Consider the following 26,943-nt stretch of genomic DNA (forward strand, 5'->3'; position numbering starts at 1 on the left):
TTGGCCCCACCCCCTGCTGTCAAATGATGCAGGGGGTGGGGCCAAATGCCTCGATTCCCGGTTTGCGTCATTACATCACAGGGGCGGGGCCAAAAAATTACGCAAATTTTGGAGCCCCGTCCCCATCACGCCCACCGCTCCCGGAATCCAACCTCAGCAAGTTGGCAAGTATGCTCATGATTAAATAATTACTTGCAGAAGTCTCATAATGCACCTGATATGTCTCTTTCTCATTGATATCAGATTAGATTCCAATTGATGTTCAATATCTACATTTAGAGACACGTTTGTGGGTTCTGGGTTCTAACAAAAGTCATATTAAAAAAATAATATGTGTATATGTACAATACTCCCTCATTATAACACCAGCTTAAAACACAGGCCAAGACTGGTGTCGTAATAAGGGGGAATTATAATTTTATTTATATGTAATAAAGCTCTTATACTAAGAAGGACCTGGTGATAAACGAGGATGACGTTATAAATTGTGTGGTATAAAGAGAGAACACTGTTTAATGAGCACTTCTATTATTGTGAGAAAATAATAGTAATCATATATTGTGATTCTGACAAACATTACAATAATACAGCCACACAATGAGGCATGCTGGGTGTTGTAGTCCAGCCCTTATTGTATTATGTAAGAAGCGTAGTTATGTGCTACAATTCCCAGTAGGAGGAGCTATACAGAGACAACGCCCCATTCACCCCTTGCACACTGTTAGTAGATCACGCTTGTTTCATACTCTGTAAATAGGCACACACTGGGAAATTCTTTGTGGCATAACTATTTATATTGAGCTGTTTAGTTATCAGGATACAGACATTTCTAGACCATTACTGTACAACAGAGAACATCTCTATATTACAGAGTGATAACACATTAGCACATTTAGTAACAGCGCCACCTGCTGTCCCTCCAGTGTAATCACTCAAATAACATTAAGGGCTCAATTTACTAAATTTTAACTGATTTTTAACATGATTAAAATGCAGATAGAAAAAAAAGAGGTGGTTGTGAATGACGAGATTGCAGAATGCTGTTTGAGCTATATTATCATTGAGAACATAAGAACATTTACATATAAATTATAGGCAACATTAATTTATAATTAATTTATGGGGCACATTTTATTTTTCATTATATTATGGGGAAAATATGAAAATATAAACACATTAACTGGCCAATACTATTTGATTGTTAATGGTGGATATAATTATTTATGATGCACAATGGGGCATTACATAGTGCACCCATCACATAATAATACAATATTTTTTTCACCTTAATATAATGAAACTTACATTTGCCCCCCTAAGTTAGTTGTAAGTTAATGTTGCCCCTTAATCAATAAATAATGATTGCCCCCATAATTTATATGTCAATGATGTTTCCTCTTATGTTCTGAATGGTAAGATACCTCAAACACCATGTTTGATACATCAAGCCAATCAGAAGCAGTTATTAGAACACTTGTCTTTTTGATGGCGGTTTTAACCAAACTGCCGGCGTTTTAGCTGTTTTCAATCCGCCACACACTGCCAGACATTTTACATTACAGCCTCAAACCGCCCAATAGTAAATGCGGTGGTTTGGAGCACTAGACCGCTGGTGATGTGCGGTGGTTATAAAATGCCACCAAACATGATTCTTAGTAGATTTACAGCTAAGTCGCAGTCTGTTGTAATATTTCAACACAAACATCACAGCCAATAGGAGCAAGCGTAGCACTGACTGCAGTAATAGGGTATACACTGGGTGATAGTTGTGATTGGCTGTAATAACTATCTATAAGTGAATCAGAGACAGAGAACCCTACATACATTTATATTAATATGATTATAATGGAAGCTTCTAACATAGTAACAAGGGAACAAATCTCAGACATCTGGTTACACAACACCTGGTGCAGAACAGGAGGAGCTCAGATAAAGCCCCACCCACTGCTTCATTCTATTGGCTAAATGTTCCACCAATCAGATTCCCCTCCCTGTGATGTCACCAGTCTCTGGGCAGATTTCTTACATTATGGTGATTTCTCCTAGCTCCTGACTCCCCCAGATATCTTTATACAACCTCTCACTACACATAATGCAGCATGAAGGGGCTCAGTGAAGGCGGCAGTGACGGTGTGTAAGTGTCTGATCCGGTCACAGAGAGAATAAAAGGACATCTGTCCAGCCTCATAATCCAGATATATCCTCAGTCTATCATAGGGAATATTGGAAGATAACTGGATCACTTTACTGTCATGTATCACTACATACTGATTATTCCACCTTCTCAAACACCAGGACTTGTTATTATATCCAATGTATGACTGACGTCCTCTCCTGTCTATACTGGGATAACACATCCCTACCCCCCATCTCCCTGATTTACTGACATCTACTTCCCAGTAATGTCGCCCTGAGGAAAATCTCCTGGTGCTTATTACCTGATTACACTGAAATTTCTCTGGTGTTTTTGGACGTTTCTGGTTTATATCTGACCTGGATGCAGTTTTCCTGTCACCTGATATAAGTATATTATTACCAGCTGTGTTTACATCCAGTAATATGTCTGTAGCTTCCTGCACATAGATCTCCATATTTATACCTGTTATTATATCAGATAATGTGTGTAATTTCCCTGAGATGAGACCCACATCCAGATCTCCTACATCATGGACCTGGTCATCATGTCTCTCTCTGTCCTCAGTATCACACAAGTCACCTGTGTCTGGTTCCTGTAAGACAGTCACTGGATCAGACATGTTACACAGCTCCTCAATGTGACGCATCTTCCTGGACAGCTCGTCCTTCTTTATTTCCAGCTGCTGGATCAGATCAGAGACTGAGAGTGAAACGCTCTCTTCCTGCCTGGAGATCTCACTCAGGACTCTCTTCTCTAGGTCATCCAGCTGTCTCCTGATGTCTCTAAACAGGGCAGTGACTGTCTCTGTTACACCAGCTGCTTTATCCTGATCTTGTCTCCTGCGCTCCTGCAGACTCTGGACTCTTCTCTCAGTCTCTGCTCTCTTTGTGGTCAGTTTCTGAAGAACATTTCTTAGTTTCTCCTGTTTCTTCCTAAAAGCCTCATCCAGCATCTCCACATGGTGTCCCCGATGTTCTCCAGCTGAACAGTAGACACAGATACAGGCAACATCCTCAGTGCAGTAATACTCCAGGATCTTCTTATGGACGGAGCATTTCCTCTTCCCCAGGGAAGTGGTGGGATCAGATAAGACATGTTCTGCTGACTTGCTGTGTACTCTCAGGTGATTATCACACAGAGAAGCCTCACAATGCAGACAGGATTTAGCAGCAGGTACAGGAGAGTGAATACAGTAAGTGCAGAAGATCCCAGTCTCCTCCTGATCTGTCTGAGTAGACTGGAAACTCCCCACTATGTTACACAGAGTTATGTTCTTATGTAGTGCAGGACGCTCCTGACACTCTGCTCTGCATTCAGGACAGGTATAAACTCCAGACTCCTCCTGTGTATCCAGCACACAATCAATACAGACCCGGCAGAAGTTGTGTCCACATCTCAGTGTTACAGGATCTGTATAAATGTTCAGACAGATGGAACAGTCCAGCTCCTGTCTCAGATCAGTAGACGCCATCGCTGACAGCAGAAGAGAGAAATGAAAGTGAAAGTCTCTGACACTCAGACACCAGTGGGTGTGTAACATTCTCCACACAGGGCGAGGCTGAGCTTGTCACTCACATTATATCTATAGGCTCAGTTATACTAAGTGACACAGCCAATACTTATAATAAAGCTGTTTTTAATTTGAAAACTATATATATATTGTATGACTATTTGAAAGGAACATGGGTACTGTCACACGCGCGCCTTCGGTTTCTATAACCGAAGTTCGACACACTTACCTGATCCCCACTGACTTCCGCGCTCCGGCCGCCGGCGTCTTCTTCTCGGGTCTGCGCATCAATCTTTTTATGTCCTCTGCCTATCTCTTATTGGCTACTCAATTTTGGCTCCAAAGTTTAAAAGGCACTTTCCCTGCAGCTCAGTGCCTGTTTATCTAGTTACCTGCTAGGTACTATACGTGGCTCCGTTTCTCCTGTTGTATATCCGCTCTATCACTCCTGCTGTAACCTGTTGTTTGCAGAGCTGGCACTTCATTGTGTACTTCGCCACTATCCCTGTGGTAACCATTTGTCCGCAGAGCTGACACTCCATCACTCCTGCTGTAACCTGTTGTCTGCAGAGCTGACACTTCATTGTGTAGTTCGCCACTATCCCTGTGGTAATCAGTTGCCCGCAGAGCTGACACTTAATCGTGTAATTCGCCACTATGCCTGTGGTAACCAGTTGTCCGCAGAGCTGACACTTCATTTATCCTGCTGTAATCTGTTGTCTGCAGAGCTGACACTTTATCGTGTACTTCGCCACTATACCAGTGGTAAACCTGTGGTCTGCAGAGCTAGCACTTCACTGCTCCTGTTGTAACCTTTCGTCTGCAGAGTTTCTCGTATCTACATTCCCATATAGGTTTCGCCTGACACTTCCAGTGAGGGCCGCGACCTGCGGTGTGGACGCAGCTAAGACCAAACCACCTTGCGGCGGTCCCTGGTGAATACCGTCCGTCCGTTAGACTCCGCGCCTTGCTGGAAGTATTGCTAAATTAGGCAGATATAGGATCTGACCCCTCTGAACCGTGACAGGTACTTCATTGTGTAACAGATACTTTTTTGATTGTGTTGTATGTGTTTCATAAAACCACAAGCTGCTTAAATATGCAAAACGGGTGTAAACAGGTGTTTTTCTTGTTGATAGGGCTTTTTTTGCTTTGCCTTGTATACAAAAGTACTACCGCCAGTGATAACATGATTATTGCCAGAGATATCACCATTGACGGATTTCCCATGCTTATGTGGTGGTCTTCCAATTCCCATTCCATTGACGGTGAAACGTACGCTGGAAGAGATGTCACGTTTGTGATGTCACAAACCCGGAAGTGGTTGAAATGATATAAATACTATGCAATAAAGTGTTCACCAAAACCTCTCTTTCCAGATTGTAGTTCAACTCCCACCTAAGGCTTTGATCATTTTAATTATGCACACTATAGTCTTTGTTTCATCTGTATGATTCTATTTTTTAATATTTCGCCAAGATACACCTGAAATATACCAGAGAATCTTCTTTTTAAGATTAAAAATTAAAAGTAAATTTTTAATGATAAGCATTATAAATTAGTGGACCGGAGAACCTTTCTATGTTTTTGCCCAACTCTGGTCTTCGAGTAATAATAATTCCATGTATGCACCAGGCCACCTCAATATAACAAAACATGGCCTCCAGAGCGATAAGTAACTGGGGCCATAAGCGATTGATTAAAATATTACACTTATTGTTGTGATAAGTATTGGTTTATTAAATAGGTTCCTTACCGTGAATATTATAAAATTAATTATTAATATAGTCTTTGTCACCCTTAATTGTAATTGCACGGCTTAAAGCTATTATAAGAAAGAAAAACATATTCATAGACCAAAAAGTAGGGTCTATACTGCACAGGGTCGGACTGGCCATCTGGCACTTCTGGCAAATGCGTGTGGGTCGGTCTGGCTCCCTGCGATCCCCGTTTAAATTAAATTCAATAAATTTTTTGAGCCGCCATGACGTCACGGCTCTGTGGACCGGCCCTGCTCCAGCACTTTCATAAAAAATACACTTACCTCAGCAGCCTCCAGGAATCCACTGTGCGCCCTCTACAGCCAGTCCTACACGGCACAACGTCACATCTCGCGGCCGCATAGGACTGGCTGTAGTGGGCGCACAGTGGATTCCTGGAGGCTGCTGAGGTAAGTGTATTTTTCATTTTCACAGGGAAAATGGTGGTCCGGGGGTAGAGGACTCGAAAATGTATGCAGGGGGGAGGGAGGACCCAAAAATGTGTGCAGTGGGGGGGAGAGGACCCGAAAATGTGTGCAGGGGGGGAGAGGGACTGAAAATGTGTGCAGGGGGGGAGAGGGACTAAAAATGTGTGCAGGGGGGAAAGAGGGGCTGAAAATGTCTGCATGGGGGGAAGAGGGGCTGAAAATGTCTGCATGGGGGGAGGGGCTGAAAATGTCTGCATGGGGGGGAAGAGGGGCTGAAAATGTCTGCATGGGGGGAAGAGGGGCTGAATATGTCTGCAGGGGGGGAAGAGGGGCGGAATATGTCTGCAGGGTGGGGAATTAGGGACTTAAAATGTCTGCAGGGGGGAAGAGGGGCTGAAAATGTCTGCAGGGGGGAGGAAGAGGGGCTGTAAATGTCTGCAGGGGGGGGAAGAGGGTCTGAAAATGTCTGCAGGGTTAAGGGATGTGTGGCCATCAGCCTAAACGCAGTTAAAATCACGTGGGTGAGTGATTAGGTGTTTAGCCTATGGGCTGCTTCTATCTGTTAACCAATAAGGCAGAGGAGGGGGGTGGTTTGGTTTTATATAGGTGAAAGTTCTTCAGCATTTCCCCCTCTCTGCTTCTGGATTCCTCCCGCCCACCCTGCAGTTATTAGGTTTTTGTATATTTGGTTCTTTTGGTTGAGAGCGGTGCAGTCGGTAAGTTTGCATATGGTGCTTGGGTTATCTCGTCATAGGTCACTATTCCCCATATTGGATTGTGTTGTCATCATGTGTGTTGGGTCCAGTGAATGGGACTCTGGGCCAGTATGTTGAAGATTTTACTGGCGGTTATAAGGGGGGTGTAGTCTTGCCGTTAGACAGATATTTCGCACCGGCCAATAGATAAGGTATGATCCTGGGTTGGTGGTACAATGGTCTGACCTTTCCACCGTTATTGGTTTTGTGTTTGCTAACTGCCCTGCTCTCGTCCGCCTTTCAGCCCCTTTAGTTTTAATATTAGTCATTTAATAAATAATATTTTATTCCAACGTTAATCTGGTGTCCGTGTCTTTATTGGTTTTAATTATGGTTTATGATAAACACTAAGAACTTCCACACTCTGCATTTTATGAAATGTCTTGCGTGGTATTTAAAAAATAGAGCAGCTTTGGGGGGCATGATATCTGTTTTATGTGGCAGTTACATGGCTGCTCTCTGGTCTCAGCTATCACTAGAATATAAGATGGGGCTGGTAGAGGTAAATATTTTATTGACCACAAATGTTCAGATATTACTTATATATGCCTGTACAATGGGGTAGTGTTATCTGTCCATATGGAGTGTTTTTTTTTTTAATTAAAGAGCCTAATCATTCAGGGTTTGTTAACATTTTGCAATATAGTAAAGTTTTTGCATTTTCAATACAGGACTCCAAATTTCCAGAAGCCAGCGAGAAGACAACAAAGCAGCAAGAGAGAAGAGCAAGAACGTGAGGCAAGAACATGGGGCAGCACGGTGGCTCAGTGATTTGCACTTCTGACTCACAGCGCTGGGGTCATGAGTTCAATTCCACGACCATGGCCTTATCTGTGTGGAGTTTGTATGCTCTCCCAGTGTTTACGTGGGTTTTTCCCTTGGGTGCTTCGGTTTCCTCCCACACCCCAAAAACATACTAGTAGATTAATTGGCTGCTATCAAAATTGACCTTAGTCTCTCTCTGTCTGTATGTGTATGTTAGGGAATTTAGACTGTAAGCCCCAATGGGGCAGGGACTGATGTGAATGAGTTCTCTGTACAGCGCTGCGGAATCACTGGCGCTATATAAATAAATGATGATGATGAAGAGATAACGGCGCAGTCAATCTAAATTTGAATGCTGAAGAATATTTCAGAAAATTTATATTTAGGGGTATTCCTATACATTGGGGGCGGCAGGGTAGGAAGGCGCTGTTGGTGTATTTGCCTACAGTGACTGAAACCTTAAACAGGCCCTGGGTTTACTGTAGTCGTTTTATGTTTTCACTCACAGTCGGAACAGTATGCTTTTGCAGTTCACGCAAACTGATTTGCACAACAAGGGAATTGATCAGGGTGAGCAGAAGAATAAGCGTGATAGACAAGTTTGTGTTGCTGCTTAACATGTTGGTCTGCACCAGCAAAGCCACTTCAGCGTGCAACAATATCGCGCATGGAGCCCACAGCAGGTGGGCCTGTGTGGTTTTTAAATGTCAGGGCTGATTTTTAGTCCCAGTCTGGCCCTGATACTGTAGGTCAATATTTGTTTTTAAATATACAAAACCTTTCTCAGTCATCACCCATAGATTTGCTTTTCCTTATGAATTTGGGACACCTCTACCCCAACCCTGATGATCCCCTTTTGAAACAATCTGAAATAAAAACCTGCCTTCCCCCACGTGGCTCGGCAACAATATTATATTTCTTAATGAAATAGTGATAATAATATTCTTCTCCTCATTTGAAGATCTTCATAAAAAGATACAAATTACCAAGGAGGTGTTTTCATCAGTATCTGCAGTTCAGACCTTTATCAGTCCACTCCACTCGCAGGTCCATACAGACAGAAAACCCTGCTGGAGTCCCTCGGGCAAATCCTAGAGGTCTGATTTAGGAACAGAACATGGGAGAGACAATGGATATAGAGCAATGGGCCACAATTAGATAGAAACTGAAGAAGAGTGCCAGCTGTGTTTGGATCAGGTAGAAAGCATACAAATTCTATTTTCGTTAGTACCTAGTCCCCTCTTGGATTCACGCTATCTGTCATCAAACAGAAGGTTACACTATTACATATATGGTGATGTCCCAAAATTATCACCTTTTTGGACTCAGTGAGAGCCCATAAGAGGAGTTACCGGGATTTTTATTCATAATAGCCTTTCTTATATCCTGCTTCCATGACCTATTCTTGCAGTCAGTACAGTGGCGGATCCAGGGGGGGGGGGGGGGGGGGGCGATCGGGGCTTGCTGCCGACAGCTGCACACTGTGCAGGTCCGTTCAGCAGTGACAGTGTGCTGCCCGGCTGCTCTGATTGTGTTTTAAACACAATCAGAGCAGCGGGACAGCACACTTTCACTGCAGAACGGACCTGCACATACTGTGCAGCCGCCGGCAGCCTTAGAACACAGAAAGGGGGCGGGGCCTAAATCGCCCCCCCCCCCCTAAAATCGCCCCGGGTAGGGCAAATGTCTGGGTCCGCCCCTGAGTCAGTAAGCCACAAAATAACCTTATTAGACTTACAGTATATTAAGTGAGGCTGTCAGATTTCAGCTACATGGAAGGATCCCACATCCCCCTCTCTACACAAATAGACTACTCAATAGAATATGGTCTATTCACTCCAGGGAACACATTACCTGCAAATGTCTTCTACACCTCTCAGGACGGTGTGGTCCCCATGGCTTACCTACAAGGATATATCACCTTTACCGCAGTGAAGAATAAATGACGTGCACAGGAAATTCAATTTTGGGGACTTGACTTAACAGTCCATCTATGTTAGCATAGATTTTCAAATACTCACCTCCCCGTCCTCCGCACTTTCCCTTACCCACTAGTTACCACCCTTCCCTTCTCCTCTAAGAGCAATTTCTTTCTACTCTAATAGACCTTAAATTAATTCTTAAGTTTGGATGCAGATCATGGGAGAGAGTACCAATACATTTTCCTGACCCCTATTGTTTGGAATTGTTTTATTTTGTTATTATGTGAAAAACTCAATAAAATACTTTGGTAAGTGATGGACGCAGGTAACGTACACCCGTGTTATAGTCACAGGGTAGACGTGCCATATTGTAAAACATTAATTATGTATTTCAGAACTTTACAAAGATAATTTCTGCACAGATTTGAAAGACTTGTTTTATTTTTTTATATTCTCTATATTTGTTAAAGTAGTGTGATAAAAGGTGTACCTACACAATATTGAATACAATGAATATAAAGGGACAACCAATAAAATTTGTAAATGCAAAATAATGACCAATCTGGACATCAGTATCTGTTCAATTGGGTTTAAAGAGTTGGGGAGGTTATAGGGCACCCCGACCACATGTGGAGAAAAGTTCCACAGTGTCCCCAGTATAAATTGGAGGATTGAGGGGAAGTAATATGGATGTTGCCAGGAACCATATAGCAACTAGGATATATTTTATATGCATTCTCCCGGGTAGCTATATTAATGGATGGTTTTGCAGTTCTTTGTGTGATGATTGACCATTCCTCTTCATTCGTGGATACACCCAAATCTCTCTCCCATGTTGTCTCATGTAATTCCCGGGGATGAGAGCCTGGGTCCAAGACTGTGTGATATAGAATAGAGATTGTTCCCATGTTGCCTATAGAATATATACATAGACACTTAAATTGTGTTGGACAACAAAGCCTCACTGATTGTGATTTTATAAAGCTTCAAATTTGTAGAAATTGAAAGTGAATGGTGTGGGGCATCCAATTTTTTTTTGTGCATCTCCACAAAGGAGATTGGAGCAAATTTCCCTAGACTGTACAAAAAACGTTCAGCTCCCTTACTGGCCCAAGGCTGTGCAAAGTTAGTAGCATCTCCTGGTAGAAACATCAGGTGTCTCCAAATCGTGGGAACAGAGGAAGGGTATTCCACAAGTTACAGGTACTTTTCATCCCAAATGAAGACTGTGGATTGCATTGTGGGCACCGCATTGGCTGAGGCTAAACTATGAGACTTTGCTAACCATTCTGCTCAAGTTATTGACTTGCAAGAAATCATCCTCAATGTCCACTAGTTACTTGGGTCCTGGTGTAGAATGCCAGGATATAATATGACTCAATTGTACGGCTTAGACGTAGTTCTGAAATATAAGGAGGCCTAACTCACACCTGTAACTGGTTTCAGTAATTTGTTCTCCTAACTCTACCCCCCAATAAATGTATTACAAAGTGTTTCCTGGAAAGGCTGGTGGCTGGTTAGGAGGATGTATTGGGCTTGTCTGGAACAAACACAATATTCTGGGTAAAGTATTCATTTTAATTGAATTAATTCTTCAGAACCAAGGAATATATAAGGAACTCCTCGTAGCCAAATCCAGAGGTATGGAGTTTAATAAAGTTGTGCAATTTGATTGATATATAGCTGGACATATTCTTTGGTTATATATCTAAGGGATGCCATAGAAATTTAAAATTCAGCTCTGATCCTTATTGTGCCTGATGGGGGAGATGGAGCGCGAGAGCTTCCGACTTATAACCTAACAAGGCACCAAACCTGAAAAGATTGGGGAGTTTTATTTCGGGATTAGAAAGGGTTAGTAATACATCATCAGCAAATATTTTATATTGCACACACACACACACACACACACACACACACACACACACACACACACACACACACACACACACACACACAAAGAGAAAGAGAGATATAGAAAAAATATTTTATTTGTATATATAGAATCATAACAATTAACATAACTTTTTATTATATTTTTGATTTTTGATAGAGTTCTAGTACTCCTTCCTTTTTTTTTATTGATCATGTCTGACATTTTGGACAGGGCATACCCTCCTTTCTGTAAATCTAGAAGACTCATCATCTACCATAAATTATACACCATTAAAGGTACCTGCCTAATATTGTTGTGTAGGTCCCCCTCATGCCACCAAAACAGCTCTGACCCATCAAGGCATGGACTCCACAAGACCTCAAAAGCTTTGGTATCTGGCACCAATATGTTAGCAGCAGATCCTTTAAGTCCTGTAAGATGCAAGGTGGGGCCTCCATGGCTCGGACTTGTTTGTCCAGCACATCCTACAGATTCTCGACTGGATTGAGATGTGGGGAATTTGGAGGCCAAATCAACACCTTGATCACTTTGTCATGTTCCTCAAACCATTCCTGAACAATCTTTGCAGTGCGGCAGGGCTCATTTTCCTGCTGAACGAGGCCACTGCGATCAGGAATTACCTTTGCTATGAAGGGCTGCATTCAGTCTGCAACAATGTTTAGGTTGGTGGTACATGTCGCGACAACATCCACATAAATACTAGAGATGAGCGGGTCCGGAATTAGTAAATCAGAACCCCCCCCCGAACAGTGCCGATCCGAGCCCGGATCCGAGCACTGTTCGGGGGTTCCCGCCGATCACGAACCTCAGAACGAGGCAAAACCTCGTCATCACGCTGTCGGCTCTCGCGAGATCCGACTCCATCCACTCCTGAGATCCGTGCAGCACCCACTCCGCTTGCATCATCTATGGGGATAATTATACAAGTTTTTAAGGATATATGTTTTGGAGACATCGAAAGATAAAAGACATCCAGTCTGTTTGATATATGAATATATTCAATAGACACGCAAATGTGAGTGTAGCTCATTAACAAACATTGGTCTTTTCCCACCATTGTTTACGTTATTCCACTATGTTGTTTTATGTTTTTTTGTTTGTTTTTTGAAGCCCTGATCTATGTTATCTTCGGATTGATCTATATAGTATAAATTCACTATTATTCCATAGATGTAAGCAAGATACAGATGAGGGAATCAGTTGGTGTATGAAAAAAACACTTGAGGAACTCTATTATAAGAATAATGAGAGAACTGTTAGAAGATATTTATTTATTGCGATTTTTGTTCCATTTTCATGAGCACATGTGTGCTTTGATATTTAGTTTTTGAGTATAAGAATCTATTCAAGTTTGGAAGTATATTGGTGAAAGAAAATATCTTCAAAGTGATTCTTAAAATCTGAAGCAGCTGTCATGAGAGTTAGGTTTTAGGCAACCCCAATCCTTTTCCACTTGGCCATTTCCATTTATGGTGCAGAAAACTGGGACTGTTTCATAGTATAAAATAATTAAAGAAAAACTTATCTTCTTTGTAAATATTCATATTAGTGTTTATGCCTCGATTTTCTATTTTTGGTGCATGTTAAAACCCAAACCCAAAACAGTTTACAGTCTTTCTATTACTTTTTACTCAACTGTGACTCTATAAACATTCCTAAACAATTTGTAAAAATTTTGACAGCACAGTGGCACAGTAGTTAGCATTGCTTCCTCACAGTGCTGGGGTCATATGGGTTTGAGATTCCAACCCTGGCATTATCTATGTGGAGTTTGTATGTTCTCCTAATGAGTTGTGAGGGTTTTCTTTGGGTGCTCTGGTTTCCTCTCAATGTCCAAAAACATACTAATTTACTATTTGTGTGTTTGTTTTATAGCAAATGTCAAACTTAAATTTACCTGAACTGTAATGAGTCTATCCCGAACCTGACTTGTGTGATGACACACTTTATTATGGATCTGACTGCTGAGTTCATTTACGTGGTGATAAAAGCTAGGTATTTCAGTGAATAGTTGGGAGTATCTTGTATGGAGAAAACTATTTGGTTAGCTTCTCTGCATGAAGTGTAGTGACATTGTTTATCCATAAAGTATGTGTTCCATATTTTACTGGCCATGCCCCTGTGTGCATATTTGTACAGATTATTTGCATTACCTAGGAGACTGCAAGCAAGGCACTGATCCTGCCGTATAAGTCCAGTGGAACTGCTGTTCAAGTCCACTGATCCTGCCACGTGTTGGGCCACGTGTTTGTGCCTCCCACGTGTCGCTTAGCTTAGTCATCCAGCTACCTCGGTGCAACCTTTTGGCCTAAAAACAATATTGTGAGTTGTGAGGTGTTCAGAATAGACTGGAAATGAGTGGAAATGAATGTTATTAAGGTTAATAATAGTGTTGGAGTGAAAAAAAACAAAAAAAAAATGAATTTTAGCACTTTTTATGCTTTTTTTAAAAAAAATCAGAACCCAAAACCCAAAATCAGAACCAAAACCTTTCGTGGGGTGTTTTGGCAAAACAAATCAGAACCCAAAACCTCAAGCTAATCAGAACCCAAAATCCAAAACACGAAAAGTGGCCGCTGCACACCCCTAATAAATACCAGGTCACAAGGTTTCCAAGCAAAACATTGTCCGCAGCTTCACACTGCCTCCACCGACTTGCCTCCTTCCCATAGTGCATCCTGGTGCCATCTCTTCCCCAGGTAAACAATGCATCCAGCCGTTCACTAGAAAACATGATTCATCAAACCAGGCCACTTCTTTCTTTGCTCCATTGTCCAGTTATGGTGCTAATATGCCGATTATACGCACCTTTGGCAGTGGACAGGGATCAGCATGGGCGCTCGCTCTGACTGGTCTGCAGCTACGCAGCCCCATACACATTAAGCTGCATTGCATTGTGTGTTCTGACACCCCTCTATCATAGCCAGCATTAACATTTTTATCAAATGTGCTATAGTAGCTCTTCTGTGGGAGTGGACTAGGTGGGCTAGCCTTCGCTCCCCACGCGCATCAATGGGCCTTGGGCGTCCATGACCCTGTTGCTAGTTCACCGGTTGTCCTTCCTTGGACCACTTTTGGTAGGTACTAACCACTGCATACCAGGAACACCCCACAAGACCTGCCGTTTTGGAGATGCTCCATCCAGGCAACACAATTTGGCCCTTGTCAAAGTCGTTCAGATCCTTACGTTTGTCCATTATTCCTGCTTCCAACACATCAGCTTCAAGAACTGACTGTTCACTTGCTGCTTAATACAGGTATATTCCACCCCTTGAAAGGTGCCATTGTAACAAGATAATCAATGTTATCCACTTCACTTGTCAGTTGTTTTATTGTTATAGCTGATCGGTCTATATTATTTTTAAACACCATCAAGGGAAAAAAAATCCTTTGTTTCAGATTGTAATTGTTGCTTTTTGCTCCAAATCCATCATGACAGAGACCTCATTCCTCATTTTTCCTTCTGCTTTGTGAATATCAGTGACAAATGAGCTTTAATCATTGCTTGAATGATAAAGTATCACCTTTCATAGCTGGTCCCCCCTCTGAGTCCCTGTCAGTTTCCAAATTGGCTGGGGTGAGGACAGGGTGGTATTATGGAGCTTTGCTTGTCTTGGTGAGTGAGTATTGTGTAACTTCTTCTGATTCCCTTTTTTACTTCTCATTGCAATTTCTTGCATCTTGGTGTAATAAGATATTAGTGTATAACCACATGTGTGAGAGTAAGAGATCCTGCTCTGCTTATGTAGCTCTGGGTGAGTAAAACGTCATATTTCACTTTAGCATGTACATAGAGTTTTAATTTTAAAATAGGTCATTATATCCTAATTACAAGTTTAATGCAGTACAAAGGTTGTTTACAGGTCACACTTCAGGACCACAGAGGTCAGACCGCAGTTGGTAGGGAGAAGGCTGGACTTCGGCTTACGCACAGTCTAGGGTACACTAACATACAGCTATAATTGGAAGCATCATATCTTTTCTGCAGTGGCCACTAGAGGTCACTCAGAAAACACTGATTTAAGCTGTCTGCACACTGCAGGTTTTTCATCCAATTATCATGCCGATCACACGCTTATTAGTTTTCCTAGAGAAGTGGTATATAGAAAGAACAGCAGAGGACCTAGGACTGAGCCTTGTGGGACTCCAACTAATAAAGGAAGCGGAGCAGAGGTGGATCCAGAGAAATTAACACTGAAAGAGTAATTAGATAGGTATGATGAGAACCAGGATAGGACAGTGCCTTCAAGACCTAGGGATTGTAGCATTTGTATGAGAAGAGAGTGGTCAACAGTGTCAAATTGGCTTTTCCTGACTTCATCTTCTCGATCTCCCTTTGACTGTCTATTCTCCCAGGTTCTCCTCTGTACCTCTCATCCCGAACGACTGGGCCCGAACTGTCTGACCACTCTCATTCACCTGTTACTTTGCTGGTTGCTGTCTTGGAGAACCGCGACCCGTGTGTCTCTTATGTCAAAGTCCAAACCTTCTGCGGTCCGCATAAGACTGGTGCACGTTGCTGGTGAAATTGTGGTAATTTATAGAATTAGTATCAGTGACATATTAAGGGTGAGAGATTCCGCAATCTAAGATATTGGTTAAAAAATAATCTTTATTAATTATACAAAACATTAAAAATTGAAGCAGCGAAATCGATTAAAATTATGTAGGTGTAAGTGTTATGTTGGTTAAAAAAAACACACTAGGAACACACTAATAATGATATCCCTGGATAAGTAAGTATATATTGCTCCTTCTATATTAATATTGAAGATTTAGATTGTACGCTCCTCTGAGCAGGGCCATCTCTCCTCCTGTTTCCACCACTTCTAACTCTGCTCTCCAGCTACTTAGCCCTCCTCCTCGAGGGTCCTCCACCCCACATCCACTCTCGCTCCCTCCTCCCCCCTGGGGGTCTCCCTGTCTTCCGCGCCCTCCTTCTTGGACCCCGTCGTTTGCGGATCCTCCCTCCCCCTTCCCCGCCCTCTCTAGCTGTGCATTGAGCTTACTGAGTTGCTGTGTTTACTGTATTGTGCTGTCTCCCATTGTATTGTAATTTTATTTGTCTCTGTACGGCGCTGCGGACGCCTTGTGGCGCCTTATAAATAAATATTAATAATAATAATAATAATAATAATAATATGCACAAACGTGAATAGTGTGGCTTGGGACAGTTAGGATTCAAAATGTATATTCCTGTATAAATATGCCGAATCGATATCAAGTCAAAAGGGGGAGATCAAAGCTACACCACTGAAGAATTAACAATTGGTATATGGTAATACAAATTCAAATGTTCTTACAGTAGCTGGTCTTTATCAATGCCATAGATAGAAGAAAGACTGACTATAGCGCCACTTGAATGCGGTCAATGAAGTAGTTAATTACATATCAGTAGTTATAACAGCAGTGTAGCAGGTTCACTATTAATTATAGCTGCATAGAAAATCCTTGATTATGCAAAAATGCAATTATTTATTTATTAAGTGGGCAGCACGGTGGCTAAGTGGTTAGCACTTCTGCCTCACAGCACTGGGGTCATGAGTTCAATTCCCGACCATGGCCTTATCTGTGAAGAGTTTGTATGTTCTCCCTGTGTTTGCGTGGGTTTCCTCCGGGTGCTCTGGTTTCCTCCCACACTCTAAAAACATACTGGTAGGTTAATTGGCTGCTATTAAATTTCCCTTAGTCTCTCTCTGTCTGTGTGAGTGTGCAAGGGGATTTAGATTGTAAGCTCCAATGGGGCAGGGACTGATGTGAGTGAGTTCTCTGTGCAGCACTGCGGAATTAGTGGTGCTATATAAACAAATAGATGATGATGATGATGATGAAGTATCGTGAACGTATTGATTGTATTGTAATGACCAATGTCATGAATCCCGTCAAATGTTTGACTGCATTAGCACATACTTGCCCACTTTCTTCAGCTCCCTTCCGGGAGCCATCCAGTGGAGGGGGGCGGGACGGCAAAAATGACGTCATTTTTGCCCGGGAATCGCGGCGTTTGGGATCTAATTCTGCCCACTTCACTAGGAAGTGGGGCACTTCCTAGTGAAGTGGGCAGAATTCGGGAGATTGCCACACTCGCCCGGGAGTCCGGGAGACTCTCGCAAAATGCGGGAGTCTCCCGGACATTCCGGGAGAGTTGGCAAGTATGCATTAGCATTCTCAATTTTATAGCTAAATTTGTGTATACCAGATTTATTAATTTATAATCTAAAGCAGTTTCTTCTTGTGTTAGGATAATAGCCCAATCTATACGTCAGCGTAGACAGTTGGTACTATCATGCTGAATCAAATTAGATTTGTTTAAATATAATCATCGCAAACAGTCTATTGTATTCATTTATAACTTATTAGTATATAGTGACCAAAGTAAATAATCACCTTTATTAGGAAAAAATAGAAAAACTTGATATATGTAGTGAATATTTTCGGGCTATATCAAATTGAGTTAATTTGTTCTACATGTCAGGACGGAGACCAGTGGATCATTGCTTATGCCTAAAGGATATGTGATGATGTATTTGCAGTCTATTTATCCCCTTGTGCTGATCTACTTTTGTTTAGTAATACAAAAATGCTGACGGACTATATCAAATAAATTCATTTACTTCCACATAGCCACCACTTAAGGTATATGCATTCATTATTACTAGTAGATATTTGTATACTTTAACGTTTTTTGACACTAGTGCAGTAACATCTCGGGTTGGATATATATATTGTAACTTAATTATCAGACTTGCTTATACGCTGTATCATCTCGATATAATGTTGAGGTTTGCAGAAAGCTGTCTCTATTGTTGAAGACAAGTTACCATGTATCGGTTTCTGATAACTTTGTTTAACAGTTTAGTATAACAACATAGATCACAGTGTGCTTAACCCCCTAATCACTCACAAAATGGATATAATTTCTCTCTGTCTGTACTCTATATGACCTTACTCGAATTCCAGTCCTTGCTGTCCTACTTCTACTCCCCCTCCAACAGCAAGACAACTAGTGAGTCAATCATGTTACACAGCACCTCAATGTGCTGCATATTCCCAGGCAGCTCGTTCTTCTTTATTTCCAGCCGTTGGATCAGACCAGAGATTGAAAATGAGACCTGCGAAAGGCCAATTTTGTAAATCCCTACCTAGATCTTTTTGTTTTTGGTGCTTTGGAAGGCGATTTAAAAATAATGTTATCTACTGAAACCAAATAACCCTCCAAATCACAAGAAAAACATCTACGGAAATTGCATCTCTGATTAAAATGAACTGTTTTTTCTATAATAACTATAGGTGTTATGTTTTCATCTGCATTACATTCTGCATGTTACTCAGATATGCTATGCAGTTCAGATGTGTCTCCCTCTGAGTGCTGATTGGAAGGCTGCACTTTATAAACTCTCACCTGTTCTGCACTCATTGCCAGTGATAGAGTTACATGCCAGATCCCTGGTTCCTGTATCCGAGTCCTGTTTGCTACTGACCTTGCATAAAGCAGTTTGTGGCTCTGCATTCAGCAGTCTCCTGCTACCTGGCTTTGAAACTTATTGTTTCCTGGTTCATGATTCCAGGCTATATAGTATCCTTAGGCACAGACTACGGTAATTATTGTAGCTATCTCTGCAGGGCATGCGCACTACCTGCATTGCCACAAAGACTGTTATATTCTTGTATTGTTACAAAGACTGCATTACTTCCGAACCTGTGTTTGCACCTATCTTCTATTAATTACTGCACTATCCAATATGTTTGTGCTCAGACAGTCATATTATAGAACTGCAATAAATTCTATATTGTTTTTATTACAACAATCACCTTGTATTTCATGTGAATTCCTAACAATAGGACCGCAAACTAATCTATCAAATATAAATCAATGTGGGAAAAGTTTAGAAGTGTTTCAGATAGTCGAGGTGACTACAATATCAGCGAGACACATTTCATGATTAAAAAAAAACAACAAATCTGTGTTGAAGTCAAGTCAGAGGTGAGTGTTTTACAAAGAAGTGTTAGAGGAGGTAGTTTAGATAAGGCTCATTGTTGGTGGATTTTTCCAGGGCTTTAGAAGGAGAAGTATTTTGGAGGAATATAAGCAGAAAGGGAGACAAGAGAATGGTAATGAGATTAGTGCTGCTCTCTCCCCTCCTCTCTGCCACAAAATCCGCCACCATCTCTCCATTTTTGAGCAAAGCGGCGTTGTATATAATATTCAAATATTATACATGGCACCCCTCTGCTCCAAACACGTTTACTCCCTAGAGACCTAAATGCACGACTTGCAAAAGGCTCTTAATGCACTTTCTTTTATTTCTGGGTTTTTGCAAAAATTAAATGTTGTGAAAAGAAAGTGTGATGTTTTTCTAGAGACATAATTACCACTTATAAACTCATGTAATATACGTTCACTGCTCCCTCATAACAACAGCACAAAACACAGGACAAAACAGGTGTCATAGTGAGGACAAATTATAATTTCATTTATATGTATAATTAGCACATTAATAATAGAGAGAAAATAAATACATTTGGATACATTTGAATGCATTGGATTCTGACAAACATTAATATAATACAGACAAGCAATGGGGCACCCTGGGAGTTGTAGTCCATCCCACCTTGTATTATGTAAGAAACATAAACATGTCCTACAATTCCCAGTAGGCGGAGCTATACAGAGACACCGCCCCATTCACCCCCTGAATACATCACAGCCAATAGGAGCAAATGCACAACTGACTAAAGTTATAGGACAGTTATTTTATTGCAGCCAACCACACCTATCAGAGAATTGGAGATATATGTATATATTTATTGATTTTGAAAGTTTCTAACAAGAGAACAAATCTGGGAAAACTGTACATCTGCTTACACAACATAGGAGGATCTCAGCCGTAGCTCCACCCACTGTGCCATTGTATTGGCTAAATGTTTAATTAATCAGATTCTCTTTTCTGTGACGTCACCAGATTCTGGGCAGATTTCTTACATTATGGTGATAACTCCCAGCTCCTGAATCTCTCAGACATCTTTATACAACCTCTCCTTACACATAATGCAGCATGAAGGGGCTCAGTGAAGGTGGCAGTGACGGTGTGTAAGTGTCTGATCTGGTCACACACAGCATAAAAGGACAGCTGTCCAGCCTCATAATCCAGATATATCCTCACTATATCACAGGGAATATTGTCAGGTAACCGGATCTCTTTCCCGTCATGTATCACTGAATACTGATTATTCCACCTTCTCAAACCCCAGGACTTGTTATTATCTCCAATTCCTGCCTGGCCTCCTCTCCTGTCTATACTTGGATAACACATCCCTACCCGCCACCCCCCTGATTTTCTAACCTCCACTTCCCAGTAATGTCGCCCCGAGGAAAATCTCCTGGTGCTTATTACCTGATTATTGTTAAATCTGTCTGGTGTTTCTGGATGTTTCTGGTCCAGTGACCAGGATGCAGTTTTCCTATCTCCTGATATATGTAGATTATTACCTGCTTTGTTTACATCCAGTACTATGTCTGTAGCTTCTTGCACATAGATCCCTATATTTATACCTGTTATTATATCAGATATTCCTGTGTGTATTGTCCCTGAGATGAGACCCACATCCAGATCTTCTACATCATGGACCTGGTCACCATGTTTCTCTCTGTCCTCAGTATCACACAAGTCACCTGTGTCTGGTTCCTGTAAGACAGTCACTGGATCAGACATGTTACACAGCTCTTCAATGTGACGCATCTTCCTGGACAGCTCGTCCTTCTTTATTTCCAGCTGCTGGATCAGATCAGAGACTGAGAGTGAAACGCTCTCTTCCTGCCTGGAGATCTCACTCAGGACTCTCTTCTCTAGGTCTTCCAGTTGTCTCCTGATGTCTCTAAACAGGGCAGTGACTCTCTTTGCTACACCAGCTGCATTTTCCTGATCTTCTCTCCTGCGTTCCTGGAGTCTCTGGACTCTTTTCTTCATCTCCTCTCTCTTTGTGGTCAGTTTCTGCAGAACATTTCTCAGAGTCTCCTTCTTCTTCTCAGAGGCCTCATTCAGTGACTCCATCTGATGTCCTCTGTGTTCCCCGATCAGACAGCAAGACACACAGATACAGGCAGAGTCGTCCATACAGTAATACTCTAGTATCTTATTATGGAAGGAACATTTTCTGTTCCCCAGGGAAGTGGTGGGATCAGATAAGACATGTTCTGCTGACTTGCTGTGTACTCTCAAGTGTTTATCACACAGAGAAGCTGCACACATCAGACAAGATTTAGCAGCAGGTACAGGAGAGTCCACACAGTATGTGCAGAAGATCCCAGTCTCCTCCTTTTCTGGCTGATTACACAGGAAACTCTCCACTATGTTACACAGAGTTATGTTTCTTATCAGTGCAGGACGCTCCTGACACTCTGCTCTGCATTCAGGACAGGTATAAACTCCAGACCCCTCCTGTGTATCCAGCACACGATCAATACAGACCCGGCAGAAGTTATGTCCACATCTCACTGTTACAGGATCTGTATAAATGTTCAGGCAGATGGAACAGTCCAGCTCCTTTTTCAGATAAGCAGACGCCATCGCTGACAGCAGAAGAGAGAAATGAAAGTGAACTCTGAAACTAAGAAACCAGTGGGTGTGTTTCATAGTTACACAGGGAGAGGCTGAGCTTTTCCCTCAAAGCTATAGACTTGGTTATACTAAGGAATACAGCCAATACTTATGATAAAGTTGTTGTTATTTTGAAAACTATATATATAGTATTACTATCTGAATGGAACAAGGGTACTTCACTATTTAAGGGATACCGTGCCAGTTGTAATGTATGTGTTTCATATAAAAAACTTTTCACAAAGATCCCGAACATTACAAATAGTTTATCCCCATAATGTATATTGCTTAAATGATAACTCTACATTCCCCACCCTAAAATAAGTATAATAGAGTCAAAGGTGGAGGGCAGGTGTATGCAGGGAACTGTATATGTGCAAAACAAGTGAGACAGGGGGCTAGATTTACTAAACTGCGGGTTTGAAAAAGTGGAGATGTTGCCTATAGCAACCAATCAGATTCTAGCTGTCATTTTGTAGAATGCACTAAATAAATGAAAGCTAGAATCTGATTGGTTGCTATAGGCAACATCTCCACTTTTTCAAACCCTCAGTTTAGTAAATCTAGCCCAAGATCACCAGAAATGTAAGAGAAATGTTTTCTTATACGTAGAAGCTGACAATCTGTTTTTCCTAACATCCAACTAAATCATTCCCAGTTAAATGATTGGTGTAGAGTAGAGATGACCAGAATTGGAGAAATACAACAGATTTTGGGCTTCCGAATGAAAACGAGTCATGACTCTGTTTCGCGCGCCAATTTCGGATCAGAAAACGAGGCAAAACATAATTTCCGGGAAAATATAGATGCAAAACTTGCAAGGGTGTAGGGAGGATGTTACCTGTAGCGCTCTGCTCGGAAAATAGCGTTCAGGATGAAAGAGCTACCTGTATGTCTGTATTACCCAGTACTGTATTATTACTGTTTGTTCCCAATTGTAAAGTGCTACGGAATCTGGTGGCGCTATATAAATAAATGTTGATGATGATAGACAGATAAAACAATAGAATCCTGTGGTTATTGTAAAGCAGTTCTGTAGAGATCAGTCAGCTAGAATAGTTTGCTGATCAATTGGTTTTAATATCAATCTGTCAGAGAGTTTAGATGGAGTAGTGGCTACTGGTTGTAATTAATGCATATATAATAGTACTAGTATATAGACTATCATTCTGAACTAAGTAGTATAGAACTAAGTAGTGTATTTAGTGGAGAAAAACAGTGTGCTTTTGCTGTATAACTATTAGCAGCAGAATCCGCAGATCAGGAGCATCCCAGTACTGCTAGCAGTATTACTGTTACAACCTCTACTAGTAAAAAAGGTAATGCGGAAATAAAGTTGATGAAAGCATCCTCAAAATCCAAATACTTTTTAAATCTATTTAAATAGTATTAAATACTATTTAAATGCTCCCACGCATGCGCAGCAGCTCCGTATCGGCGGCGCTGTTCTATACAGCAGGCGCGGAAGCTTCTTTGACAGCGCCGCGGCTGCTCTATAGGTTAGTGCCGCTATGGCGGCCACTTAGTTAGCGCATGGGGGGGGGGTCCTGGAGACTCAGAAACCCCCTCTGCGTGCGCCACTGCCCTGTCACTGAAGTGCTTGGTTTGTTAAACTATGTGCATTTCGTTTATGGGTGGCTTTGCTCAAGGACAATGCCATCTTGCACCATTTTACATTGGTCTATCAGCTTGTGTGACAATAAAAACGCTATGCATTCAACTGCTAAACATTCATTTATTCAACATTCATAAAGTCAACAACATTAGTCGACAATTCAGGTGCTGACAGTATTATTAGGTCGCCAATTCACATGGTGGACAGTATGATTAGGTGGACAATTCAGATGTCGACAGTATTATTATAGGGTTAGGGATATGGTTAAGGACAGGGTTAGGGATAGAAATAGGGTAAAGGTTAGGGGCAGGGTTAGGGATAATACTGTCTACATTTGAATTGTCAAACTAATAAATACTGTTTACATTTCAATTGTTGTCCTAATAATACTGTCGATGTCATTATATTGTTGACTTTACAACCCTGTCTATTCAGCTGCCCACCAATCAAGTTATGTCAATCCTGTAGCTGTCGGAACACATGTGTGTATCAAACCAAGGTCGGTGGCACCAAGGACAATGCTATCTTGCACCATTTAGCATTGTGCCTTTACTTCCAGATAAGTAAACCTGTGAGGATCAGGTTTACTTTAAATATTCCACCCAAAACTACATTATCAAATTTGGGTGAAATTATCCTTTAATAAAAATTCCAACTGGGGCACCATATTGCCATCTAGTGTTAAACAGAGGAGTGCAGGGCCGGACTGGGACTAAAAATCAGCCCTGGCATTTCAAGCATACAGGCCCATCTCTGTTGATGAGCATGAAAAAACTGGGTGCCGCTAAGGGCGTGGCCACATTATGTTGGGGGCGTGGTCAACATGGGGCATTGATACATACATTACAATAAAACATTACATTTATCAGGCTATCCCTATCATGCCACCCCTCTACCCCAGAAGCACATTACAACACCCCCAGTCCACTGTACTTATCTATGCTTCTGATGCTGCTGACATCCATCAGAGTGAGAACGTCCTGTAGAGTGAGCAGAGAAACTCTTAGTCTCACAAGTATAATAAATATCATGAGACTTAGAGCTTCTTGGCTTGCTCTGCAGGCTGTGTCCTGTCCGGGAACTGGGAGTAGCTATCCGCTCCCTCCTGCTAACCAGAGCTGGACTTAGTCTCAGGGGGCCCTAAGCACTTAAGACAGGGGGCTCCTATGATGTAATATGGTTATTAGACACATTTTCAACAAATACATAGGCAATACTGTGAGCACTACTGTTAGGTGCACACAGTTCTGCCTTTACAAGCAGTACAATGTGAAGTAGGACATACCTCCCAACTGTCCTTGCAGTCAGACCAAATCCTGACTAAGCGGGACAGTCACCCACCAAATTCAGGACAGTTGGCAGACTGTCCTGCTCTCCCTTACCTGTCTTATCATTGTCACCACTTGTGGCTGCTGGTGTCTTTAGATCAGTTGCTGCTTGTCTGGATCCTGGAATGTTGGGGGCCCTATTTGGAAACAAAAAATGGGTACATGAAAATTAGAAAACTCCAAACAGCACCAGTGTTAACTCAATATAGCACCCACGTTATAAAATTAGGCCTCACTCCAGCCCCAACATTAAAATAATAGTATTCCAATTTAATAAATAAATCTATTTCCCTCCCTCCAAACAACCTCAGCAAGAAATTAAATAGCATTTATGTTTAATAAAAATAACCATTTCCCACAAACATCCGAGGCATTAAATAATTCATAATCACATTTAATAATTAGACCTAATTTTCCCCAAACAGCCCACATTCACTTAATAGCACACATTATAGTCATAAACTGTCCCCCACACACATTATAGTCATATACTGTCCCCCACACACATTGGCCATTTTTATTTTCCCCCTCCTACAGCCATTGCCCCCCCCTGCAGACATTTTCAATCACCCCCTCTTCCCCCTGCAGACATTTTCACCATCCCCCCCTCCCTGCACACATATTCCGTTTGTCGCCCACCCTCCCTGCCCACATATTGCGTTTGTCTCCCCCCCTCCCTGCACACATATTCCGTTTGTCTCCCCTCCCCTCCCTACACACATATTGCGTTTGTCTCCCCCCCCCTTCCCTGCACACATATTCCGTTTGTCTCCCCTCCCCTCCCTGCATACATATTCCGTTTCTCTCCCCCCCTCCCTGCACACATATTCCGTTTGTCTCCCCTCCTTGCACACATATTCCGTTTGTCTCCCCCCCTCCCTGCACACATATTCCGTTTGTCTCCCCCCCCTCCCTGCACACATATTCCGTTTGTCTCCCCCCCCTCCCTGCACACATATTCCGTTTGTCTCCCCCCCTCCCTGCACACATATTCCGTTTGTCTCCCCCCCCTCCCTGCACACATATTCCGTTTGTCTCCCCCCCCCTCCCTGCACACATATTCCGTTTGTCTCCCCTCCCCTCCCTGCACACATATTCCGTTTGTCTCCCCTCCCTGCACACATATTCCTTTTCTCTCCCCCCCTCCCTGCACACATATTCCGTTTGTCTCCCCCCCCTCCCTGCACACATATTCCGTTTGTCTCCCCTCCCTGCACACATATTCCTTTTCTCTCCCCCCCTCCCTGCACACATATTCCGTTTGTCTCCCCCCCCTCCCTGCACACATATTCCGTTTGTCTCCCCCCCTCCCTGCACACATATTCCGTTTGTCTCCCCTCCCCTCCCTGCACACATATTCCGTTTGTCTCCCCTCCCCTCCCTGCACACATATTCCGTTTCTCTCCCCCCCTCCCTGCACACATATTCCGTTTCTCTCCCCCCCTCCCTGCACACATATTCCGTTTGTCTCCCCCCCTCCCTGCACACATATTCCGTTTGTCTCCCCCCCCTCCCTGCACACATATTCCGTTTGTCTCCCCTCCCTGCACACATATTCCGTTTGTCTCCCCCCCTCCCTGCACACATATTCCGTTTGTCTCCCCCCCTCCCTGCACACATATTCCGTTTCTCTCCCCCCCCTCCCTGCACACATATTCCGTTTGTCTCCCCCCGCCTCCCTGCACACATATTCCGTTTCTCCCCCCCCCTTCCCTGCACACATATTCTCTACCCACATATTCTCTACACTTACCTCAGCACTGACAGCTGCCTCCACTGCAGCTAGTGCTACGCGGGTGCCGGGCCGGCGCACAGAGCCGTCATGACGTCACACGTCATGACGGCTACACACAAAAAAAATAATATTTTTTTTTAATTTAAATCGGGGTATCGCAGGGAGGCGGACCGGCTCACACTGCCATCGGCCCTTCTGGCATTTGCCAGAAGTGCCAGATGGCCAGTCCGGCCCTGGAGGAGTGCATTACATGTGCCACACAAGACTATGGGGTATATTTACTAAACTGTGGGTTTGAAAAAGTGAAGATGTTGCCTATAGCAACCAATCAGATTCTAGCTGTCATTTTATAGAATGTACTAAATAAGTGATAACTAGAATCTGATTGGCTATAGGCAACATTTCCACTTTTTCAAACACGCAGTTTAAAAAATATACCCCCTCGTGAAAACAGTCTACTTAAGTGAGGTGACACCAGGAATACATGTGAGGG

General features: G+C 42.4%; 2 protein-coding genes and 1 non-coding gene across 3 annotated transcripts; 1 reads left to right on the forward strand and 2 right to left on the reverse strand.

Moving 5' to 3' along the window:
* Window positions 1–772: 772 nt before the first annotated feature.
* Window positions 773–3,608, reverse strand: LOC142150303 (E3 ubiquitin/ISG15 ligase TRIM25-like). The gene has a single exon (XM_075205513.1). The coding sequence runs from the start codon at window positions 3,606–3,608 to the stop codon at window positions 2,043–2,045; it is 1,566 nt and encodes a 521-aa protein (XP_075061614.1). The 3' UTR covers window positions 773–2,042.
* Window positions 3,609–13,073: 9,465 nt separating this feature from the next.
* LOC142156270 (small nucleolar RNA SNORD50) lies at window positions 13,074–13,145 on the forward strand. The gene has a single exon (XR_012692335.1). It is a non-coding gene; the product is annotated as a small nucleolar RNA SNORD50 (small nucleolar RNA).
* A 6,476-nt stretch (window positions 13,146–19,621) lies between these two features.
* LOC142153139 (E3 ubiquitin/ISG15 ligase TRIM25-like) lies at window positions 19,622–21,742 on the reverse strand. The gene has a single exon (XM_075210459.1). It carries the CDS (start codon window positions 21,740–21,742, stop codon window positions 20,159–20,161), a length of 1,584 nt encoding a protein of 527 aa, XP_075066560.1. The 3' UTR covers window positions 19,622–20,158.
* Window positions 21,743–26,943: the final 5,201 nt, after the last annotated feature.

This window comes from Mixophyes fleayi, chromosome 4 (genome assembly GCF_038048845.1).
Source record: "Mixophyes fleayi isolate aMixFle1 chromosome 4, aMixFle1.hap1, whole genome shotgun sequence".
In the NCBI taxonomy this organism is placed as follows: Eukaryota; Metazoa; Chordata; class Amphibia; order Anura; family Limnodynastidae; genus Mixophyes; species Mixophyes fleayi.

Coding starts and splice junctions, on each gene's coding strand:
- LOC142150303 (XM_075205513.1), bottom strand. CDS start 3,608: ATGGCGTCTACTGATCTGAGACAGGAGCTGGACTGTTCCATCTGTCTG.
- LOC142153139 (XM_075210459.1), bottom strand. CDS start 21,742: ATGGCGTCTGCTTATCTGAAAAAGGAGCTGGACTGTTCCATCTGCCTG.